This window comes from Pseudopipra pipra, chromosome 2, assembly GCF_036250125.1.
Source record: "Pseudopipra pipra isolate bDixPip1 chromosome 2, bDixPip1.hap1, whole genome shotgun sequence".
Lineage (NCBI taxonomy): Eukaryota > Metazoa > Chordata > Aves > Passeriformes > Pipridae > Pseudopipra > Pseudopipra pipra.
Window position 1 is genome coordinate 110733595 of NC_087550.1, and position 10205 is coordinate 110743799.

Consider the following 10205-nt stretch of genomic DNA (forward strand, 5'->3'; position numbering starts at 1 on the left):
TTTTAATTAATATCTTTTAGCATCACTCCTGATCTGTATTTCTGATGTTTTCATACTGAATCAGGGTGTATGATCCCTGCTGATAAGCTTCTTAGAATCTGCAGCAGCAGCAAGGACACATGTCCTTGTGCTGCTGTTTGAAAGCAGTAGCGTGTCAGTGAGCACTGCGTCCTTCATATGGTCTCTGAGGAGCTGTGCATCCTTACACATAGGATACATTTGGTTTCTTTCTGGATTTAAGCTTTGGGACAAAGGTTTTATAGCTTGCTTTATGGTCCAGGGCTGCCTTAATATCAGCAGTGGAAGCGGATTCTGTAAAGCGAGTAGGATTTACAGCGCACGAGTCCTTTGTGTTCAGCAGAGTAATCCACAAATACTTATGTTCTCACAGGACTTCAGATGGGACACGCTGTTGTGTCCTGCAAGGACTAGCTAGTTACATGGCCAAGTTCTTTATCAAATATGGAGTGACCTTTCTGCCCCTGCCTTACTATTTTCTCTACCCATAGAGAATCAGAATCTTCTCATAAGGAATGTTTTAATCCCATTGCAGTAAATTATTTTAAAAAATCTAGCCAAGACAATTCATGTTTCCAAATCAGTCTTACAGTATATATATAATTTCTGATGCTGATGATGATGTTGCAACTTTGTTCTATGTATAGGAAAGAAGAGCTTTAAAAAAGGAAAAAAAGGAGATTCTCACCTGCCATCTGGAGGTATATTAGAAGTCCTCATCAAAGAAGCAAAGAATTTAACAGCAGTGAAATCAGGAGGCACATCTGACACTTTTGTGAAAGGGTTTGTGGCTTTTTTTTCCTCCACCTTTTTTTTTAATGGCTGCACTGAATCATATTTTGGCTGACCCAATTTTTTTCAATATATCTGTATATGTGTGTGAGTGGAGTGTCAGTCCTGAAAAGCAACTGGCACCTTGAAATTGTATGCTGAAGAGAAGGATGCTGTGGAATAGGGGCAGAGAGGTATGAGTTGTCCCAGGGATTAAATACAAACATATTTGTATACGTCTGAGTCAAGAAACAGAAACATTCAAACATAAGCATCCAGTTGCTGATGTACCTGATGTTATAAAACACGTTTGGCAAAAGAAAACACTTCCACTGACATGTTGACATGGATTACTCAGTAGTGTGGAACAGGGCTCTGTTTTCCTTGGACTATTGATCTGTCATGTGTCATGGCCAAAAGCATAATGGAGTTGCCATAAACCATTTGAGGTTCTGCAGTGTTCTAATTACAGCTTGAGGTAATTTGACATAAAGGAGCCCACAGTTAACCCACTGCAGTAAATTAGCTCATGTTTATTGTCAAGTAAAAGCCTACACAGAAATCCTGATCGAGGTCTAGCGATATAATTTGTGTGTTTGACCCTTTAGTACTTATGTGCAATCACATAGTTATTCCATCAACTTTGCTGAAGAAGGTCAAGGTAAAGACTATAAAAACTTGTAAAGACCTCTGATTTTTCAATTAAAATATTAAATTCTTTCAGTTTCACTAAGGGAATTCTCCACTACAAGTAAAATGTGAAGAAGTTGTCAGCATTTGTGTTTCTGCACTCAGTGGGGCTTTAGGCAACTCAAATTTATGATGCTAACTTGCTCAAGTTCCTTATCAGTCATTTCCATTTCCTTCTAGAGGGTCTCTTGTCCTTCTTTGAGAGGGACATTGGACAAGGTGACTCCAGAGGCCCCTTCTAGCCAATGATTTATGATTCTGTCTATATTTAGCCTCACTGAAATAAAAAATATGTGGTTGCGGCCCAGGTCTTGGGGCAAAGAGACCTAATTCCAATTTCTGCTGGTGACAACTGACACTGTAACTATAGGAACAAATTAAGCACAAATGCAAAATATGTACTTCAGGTATATACTTAACTTAATACTAGTGGGGAGATGGGGTTCTGATCCCATTTGAGCCTCTACATTGTTGTAACTCTTTGTGAATATTATGCAACAACCCATTTACATATTCAGTTTTCCTTTTCTGTACCTCACAGATACCTGCTCCCAGATGACAGCAAAGCTACAAAACACAAAACTCCCATAGTAAAAAAGAGCGTGAACCCCCAGTGGAATCACACCTTCGCCTTCAGTGGCTTGAATTCAAGGGATATACGCAACGTCTGCCTGGAACTGACTGTGTGGGACAAGGAGTCACTTTCCAGCAATATTTTTTTGGGAGGTGTCCGTTTGAGCACTGGAAATGGTAAGGTCCCATCTGACTCATGATCGCTCTTCTTATTTTGCTCTACTCCTTCCTCACCCCACATGACTCGTGTGGAAAGGACAGAAATGTCACAGTGTTTGGAAAGTATATGGGAACTTGGGGAAATTGATAAGGGAGAGGAGGCAATGTGTAATAGATAATTTAGATAAGCATAGATAATTTAGTTCTTTCCTTTACTTAGTGAGACACAAAAATTGTGTGCCCAGTTGTGTTTCTGTACAGTCTAGAAGAACTGTGAATACCTTGAAGTGTTCCTTAGCATCTCAGTGAGAAGGAGGAGACTACTTTTGTCCAGCAGCAGCCTTTCTGCTGACGATGACCTGGAAGAGGTGTGAATCCGTTCCTCCTTTGTTAGGAAGAAGTTGCTTGTGGTGCAGAGTGGGAAGGTTTATATGCCTCTGGTCTTGTGCCACAAAGGAATTTTATGACAAACTGGTGCTTTCCAGGAGCTACCTGTTTTCACTATAGCTCCCTGTACAGATAGTAAAGTGCTTAGCATTTTTTTGTACACTGTTTTAGCAAATGAGCAGTGATATTAAGTAACTGCTTCCTAATATGACAAAATGCCATGTGTTTTTGTAATTGTCAGGTGTAAGTAACGGCAAGGAGGTTGACTGGATGGACTCTCAGGGGGAGGAGCAGCACCTCTGGCAGAGGATGATTGACAGTCCGGGAGTTCCAGTGGAGGGAATATTGATGCTGAGATCCAGCATGGGAAAACGCAGACTCTGAAAGACTTTAACTGCTGAGGAGTACAACATATACTCCTGACTTCAGTAGTGTTCAGGCTCTTGCCACTTTGCCCATTTGAACAAGGGGAAGGGTTGTACTCTTGGAAGTTAAGGCTCCGAGTGAGATGCCAATGCATTCTGCACTTTCACACACACATTTTCTACCCAGGTTTCCTGTGTGAATTATATTTCCCCTGAAGCCAGTGAGAATTGGACCATGTACAGAGATGGGATTGGCTTTCTCTATCCCTTCTGGTGACTGGTGTGCAGGTGATGAGCAATTCTGCTTGTGGGATGCTCAGAATGAGCAAATTCTCTAGCTGGTAATTTAAAAAGTAACACCAGGTTTACATATCTCCTTCTGGGTCAAAGATGGCCTAGAAGGCAGCACTGGTACAGTGCAAGCAGATTCAGAGTGAGTCTGTGCTGTGGTATTTGAAAGTTAAGGAGCCATAATGGTATGAAGGGTAATAAACAGCATTTCTTTATCATGTTTACTTGCTGGGCTGTGCAGAGGTGCACTTGGGACCAAGCAGCCAACCAAGGAAGGCCAGTGGAGTGTGTTGCACACTAGAAATGGGCAGCAGGTGAGCAGTGTTGGTGAACAGGCATTCTCGGGGGTGTTTTAATGCACTGTATAAAAGGTAGACTTGGTTCAACGTAAACAAAGAAGCTCTAGTGAAAACAAAACGTAGCAAATCCTCAAACAGTTTTCAGAACTCTATGATATTATTGTGTTTTCATTCAGTTGACAGCTCTAACAGGATCACTGAACAGATGGAGTATGTCTACTCCACATGCCTGTCCCCATGTATGTTGCTGAGATAAGACATATACCAGGTTTGGACTTAATTAGATAAGAACTTGATTCAACAGATAGTGTAGTAAAATAATGAGATTGAAGCACATGCCAAAATGATTTGCAAAACTGTAGAATTTTCCCTGGAAGGTCTGGGATCCCACTCAGGTGTGCCCATGCACAATAATTATTAACTAGAACAAGAATTTTTTCTCCTGAACATCCCTCTGTGAGTTAACAGTGGATTAAATGATATGTGGGTCTTGGCCAGTTCAATCATTAATCTAATTGACCATGACAATTGTTCAACAGTAATTTTGCCGTTTGGATTCCGAAAGTGATTTTTCCACCTATTCAGATCCCTCATCCTTTGGGATACACAGGTCATTTGTGAAGAGCATGCTGCTTTGAATAGCTTTTGTGGGCTAATTCTACAATAATTAAACAGGATTATAATGTTTTCTCAAGGACAACACGTGTCCTTGAGATATTATCCTATTGGATAATAACATAATTGTATGGCATGTGATTTCTCAGGGTATAAGACAAAGGAAGATCAGGAAACTGAAAGAAAAACATTTCTTCTGGATTTTCCAGAGTTAGAACACAGCTTTCTATTTGTACTGGTAAATTAATCTATAACTTTTCTTCTCTTTTTTTATTTTTTTAATTCCAATGTTTTCTTTTTGGAAATATAGTATTAGTACTAAGGAAACAATTTGGAATACATGGAAATTTATGTAGATTACTGGAAAAAACCCACAAACTATCAAAGAGTGTGTTGTTGCCTGTAGATCAAAACACCAACATTCAAATATTTCTGTGAAGAAAAAGACCATAAAATCTAACATGAGAGATCTAAATGTTCTGCACAATCCAGAAATTGCAAGAAATCTAGACTGAACAACAGAATATGAACTGATAGCTAAGTAACTACAAAAGGAAATTTTGACATCTGTAATTGTACAATTACATACAAGTATTTAGAGCTGAATTCAAGACCTTAAAATTTAATGTCCTTTTTTTTGAGATATTCTATACTGTTTTTTGTTTGACTGGCTGGAAACTACAGGGAAGTTCACAACCAGTCTTTTAAAATCCTAATATTATTGGACAAAAAATATTTATTTATGTTAAAAATAGGAGTTTTAATAAAATTATTTATTTCACTATGAATATTTTCTATCAAAATTGTGATATGACTTTTAGAAGTCATTGGAGGTATTGCTTGTCCAGTTGGAGACTCACAGTTTTCACAAACTAATGAGTAATCTTTGAAAATAAAATTCTCTTAGAGAAGCTCAGATTGGTAGCCAAAATTCAGTAGCTACTCAAGAAAACTGACTTCATTTTCCTTCTTTATTCTTCATTTTCTTCAGAAGTTTGGCTCCAAATGGGCAGTGAAGCAAGTCTAGTGTAGTATATCTAACCTAAATAATTCTATGATTCTACAGTTCTGTGCCGCAGATGCTGTGAGCTGATAAATTAGAGCACAAATATGAAGCACATAACATTTTATGACCTTTTTCTGATCATAATAGTCTGTCTTTAAGTATTAGATAATTTTTTTCTATCAGTATTTTCGAAAGCGAAACCAAACCTAACTTTTAGCACCTAAACTACCTCTGGCTTTAACACAATTGTTATAGGTTGTCTTGGCTGTTTGTACTAAAACTGAATTTATTTTGGAAATAATGATATCACATGAACATGTAGGCACAAACTCGATATTTTTTTCTTGCTAGATTGTTGATTCAAACAGATAAAGCTGCTGAATCTAAAGAAAATTATCATTTGAGGTAAAATTCCAGCCAGAGTTGTAGAGGAACACTGGGCTTTGGATGATTTACTTTTGTTTCATTTTGATGGTGAAAATGAGAAAAATAGTAAGAACACAAAACTACTCCAAGCTGAACCTCAAACTGGGCACTTTTTCATTTGCCAAATTGAAAACCTTAAAATAATTTTAAACTGAATTTACTCTTGCATGGAGTACAAGAGTTTGTCTAATTTTTTTGAATGGTACTTCCTAACCTTCTAAGCATGAACATCTTAGCTAAATCAGGTCTTGCTTAGAAAGAAAAGAGTTTATGCTTTACTGCTTCAACTTCTGCCCATTTTGGTGCTATGGTAGAGTTTGTGATGAATGGTCTCTTCTGGGAGGTGTCACCCAGTGCATACACAGACTTCAAGTTCTGCCTTTTCCTTCCAGAGGGTCAAATGTCACCTGAGCCCACACCTGAAATTACAGGCTGGGCTATGAATAGGCTGCAGGGATCAACTGCAGTTGAGCATATGAAAGGAACAATTTCACCTGGGAAGCAATTTTGGTCAAGGCACTGGTTTTTGCCGTGATGAGATTTGGAGTAGCACAGTGAAATTACCTCCTGGTTTAGCAGTGACAGTTCTGCAGTGTGGTAGCACATAATAGGCGTCACACCCATCATAGCCTGGGAGAGATGATGAGCATCATATAAACACTGGAGCAATTTGGAATGTTTTGCTGCTCTGTGATGCTATCGGCACATTTGTAAGAAGCGTCTGATTTACGGAAAATGTCGCATTTAATTATATCTCTCATATCTTTGTTCTCTCCTTCTATAAAAACAGTTTATGGTTTGGAAAAAGCACAAGATGATTAACTGCAGATGTGATTTCTTGTTTCCCGGATATTTGAATTAATTGCCTATAATTGTGCGTCATCATGCTCTGTGTGTCACCAGGCTGAACAAAAAGACAGAAAGACAGGAATTACACTAAAGCCTTCCTTTTCCATCTATCTGTGTTTATGGTATTGAAGGTTCATGAATGGTTTATTCAAGGATAATTTTTAGGAGGAAATAACCACAATTTTACCATTGATTCATAAACTCCTGCCGTGAGTAAATAGATACAACAGAGCTTATGTTTCTGAAGTCTTTTTCCACACAGACCTGAATAACTGAAGCTGCATCAGTGGAGAAGAAATCTGCTCTATGCTTTTAAAAAATGTGTTACAAACCACATTTTACTCTGATACATAATTTTTTAGCAAGGTAAGTACAGGGTGTTCATCATTATCTTTTCCCCCTTGTGATGAGAGTTTGAGGGTTCAACCCATTAAAGAAGAATAAAAGTGCAACTTTTTCTGTAAAAGGTCAAGTGGGGGCAGTAAATACACTTACAGACCATGCCAGTATCTATCAAAAAAAGCTGATGCTGAGGGCTCTCCAAGCCCTGCCATCAGACTTTGGTATCCAGCCTTGTTCTCTAGAGGTTTCTCTACTCAATTTGTCAACTATCTGGGAACTTTAGGCTTCTACATATTGGTGCTCTTGCATGTTTAGATACCAAAAGCAGGGTAAAATAGGTATGAAATGACGTCCCCATCTCCTCTACCTCCATCACGTTACATTTGAGTGAGAGTGGGAGGAAAGCTGCAAAGACTCTGAGAGACACTGTTGCCATCTTCCTTTGCTAATCCAAGTGCCACTGCCTTCTGTGGATGCCTTTTAGATGCCACTTTCTCGTCTTTCTTTCCTAGCTGAATGTTTTGGCAGATGATTTAAGAGAGAAGACATTGGGATGGTGAGCATGTTTTGATCATGGTGCATTAGATTGGAAAGTTATTCTTCTGTGTCTCTTCTAATGCAGATTATGCTAAGGTAGCATGAAGGAAGCATTTTTATATATTAATTTTTTGATTTTTCTCATCCTTACTGGTTAGGCCCTGCTAAGTGCAATTATTCTAAATTGTATTCTGCAAAATATCAACTCAATTGTAACCGCAGAGCAGCCTTTGAGCATTCGCTGGTATAAATTGATAAAGGTTGAGCTTAATCTTGGCATAATTTTAGCTTCTCGAGGAGTATGCACAGTGCCCAGCTTCAGGCATGTAAAGTTTGCATTTTGCTCTACAGAGTCAATGAAGAGAAAGGCTGCTTGGATCTCTTGCACCTTTGGAAAAGAGATGAGAGTCCTATTTCCACAGCTGTCTAGTTTGTGGATTCACACAAGACAGTAAAGGTTGTATCTGAATCTTTGCAAGGGTCTCTCTTCCCTTCATCCCTTCATTTGGTTCAACAGCCCTGACCAGAAGGTTCTACCTGAACACTAGTCTGCAGTTTCTGGAGAGAGGCATCATGCAGAAGTGAAGTGACAGCCCCACTTACATACAAGGTTAAGACTGAAATTTTACTTCCTTGACACAGTATTGATTTACAGCAGTTTGCCACAATGACAGAAATAAGCATCTCCTGAAAACTGTCCATGCACTTTATAAAATATTTTTTTTAAGTAAGAAAAAAAAATTGTATTTTTATTTATTTATTTATTACGCATAGAAATGTTAACATTGGAGAACCCTAGAGAAATGTTGGTAGAACATGTGGTAAATTCCAAAATAGGATGCAGACTTTGATTTGCAGTGATGCCCTTCACCACAGCTCAACAGGAGGTGCTGAGAAGCATTCTACCAGAACCTTACCACTGTGTCCCATAAATTTCCTGTCTGGTGATTTCATGTTTGCAAATGCTGTTTAATAAGTGGTAATAATACAGTGTCAATTATACTGTGTATATTGACACTGACACTGGAAACTGAATCTCAACTTGCTTTTTAGGTGTTTTTGTGTTGCTTTTGAACCTTACTCTTGCTGCATCTTGGCCCTTTATTTAGACTAGTTATTTCAACAATTCCACTTTGTGGCAATAACATATATATGGCTGTGTGCTACTGCTCCTGGCTGCTCAGTGTATATTTTTGAGGATAGTCCTAATTCTTGAGATTTGTCTAAAGCCAAGCATAGTCATTTGTTGCAGCAATTATGAAATGTCACATATCCCTCATTCTGCCTTTGTTCTGCTTAAAATCTGTTGCTAGCAATTTGTTTAATTATGCTGCTGGACATGAACACTAGTAGTACTAAATAGCATTGCAATATGTTAAGTTCTGCCCAAATTTAGAAAAAGCAATGTTTCCTGCTGAGAACATTTTTGTACTGTGAGTTGTACATTCAGTTTTGTGGACAAAGGTGAATGGTAATACATTTGAAACTGTTGTCAAGATTTCTGTTCTGTCTTTTAAATTAAAATACTGAAACGTTGCTGAGTCTTTGTCTCTTCTAAAATGCATTACAGCAAACTATGAGCAGGTCTTCCAGGAATATCCCACATTATCTCGTTGAGGTAAAGGCATCACTTACATGTGATGACTAATGCAAGAGACCTTGCATGTCTTCAGAGGTGGGACTCCACGGATTATGTCTCTATCTGCTTTTTTTTTTTGTTTGTCCTAAAAACTCTTAAAGTGTAGAAATTAAAATTCTTTTTGATTTCATAAGCAGGTCTTCCCCTCTATTTCTGAAACTTCAGCCCTAGTTCAAGGTCCTGCCCACCTGAAAATCCACATATATTCAAAATGTATATTTTCTGTAATTGTTGGTCCTGATTTCTTTATTGTTGTTGTTATTATTATTATTATTAAGAAAAAACAAGTATTTTATCACTCAATTTATACCTACAGCTGAGTCATGTTCAGGTCAACTTACCTCAGAGCTGAGGGCTCTCTTGCATCTTCTCTTGGTTCTCCAGTTCCCTGGGATTTTTTGTCTTACTGTGTCTTCCCTGCTGTCTGAGAATGGTCCTGGGCTCTGGGCTTGTGCTGCCTCTGCTCACTTTGGAGTAGTCCAAAAGTCTGGCTCAGCTCCTGGGTTCCTTTGCCCAGGTTAAAGGAGACCAGCTCAGGGGGCTCACTGGTCTCTCAGTGTGATTTGGACACAGGCAGATGACTCTTTTGCCCTAACACCACTCCTGTTCAGCTCATCTCCATCCTGGTTCTGGCCTTTTTGGGGAGGTTGAACACCTGTAAACTGAAAAACAGGTGCAGGTGGGGAAGAGCCCTCCTGCCATTTCTCTGCTCTTCGTACTTTTGCTTGGGACTGTCCTTAAGGATTTTCGTGGACATCTGGATGGCACTTCTGTAACTTTGGTACAATTGAACTGCAGTCTCTCCTCCCCTTCTTTTTGAGGTGATAGATGCCAAATTCCCCTTGTAAATTTGAAGTATGGGCCATCTTAATTCGAACTATGGGCCATCAGTATGGGCCTGAAATGCAGGTCTTGGTTACTTTCTGGCTGTGTGAGTGGCAATAGGAGATATGCTCTAGTACATTCTGTGTGGGTGTTGGTTTTCCCAACTGTTTCTCTTGTGCTTCACAGAGCATTCAGCAGCTGGATCACTGCTTAAAAGGGACCAGAGAAATGCATGTGCTTTCCTCAGCTGCCCATGTCCTCACTGACTCCTCTAGTCCAGGCAACCTTGCTGCTCTCTGCCTTCCAGCATCTGCAAATGGTTTCCTACTCTTCCCTTCACCAAGCTGCCATAAAAATATCCTCCAGTCACAAATGGGGAGAGAGAAATGGGCAGCAGCTACACAGTTGAGAGG

General features: G+C 39.1%; 1 protein-coding gene across 6 annotated transcripts in view; it reads left to right on the plus strand.

Moving 5' to 3' along the window:
- The window catches only part of SYTL5 (synaptotagmin like 5), an 88277-nt gene extending 79413 nt beyond the window's left edge, over window positions 1-8864 (plus strand). For all 6 annotated transcript variants that reach the window (XM_064646859.1, XM_064646858.1, XM_064646856.1 and 3 more), the window contains 3 exons: window positions 666-801; window positions 2021-2229; window positions 2840-8864. In XM_064646859.1, coding sequence (XP_064502929.1) covers window positions 666-801; window positions 2021-2229; window positions 2840-2982 — 488 coding nt within the window. In that variant the 3' untranslated portion in view covers window positions 2983-8864. The remainder of the gene's footprint in view (window positions 1-665; window positions 802-2020; window positions 2230-2839) is intronic.
- The last annotated feature ends 1341 nt before the right edge of the window (window positions 8865-10205 follow it).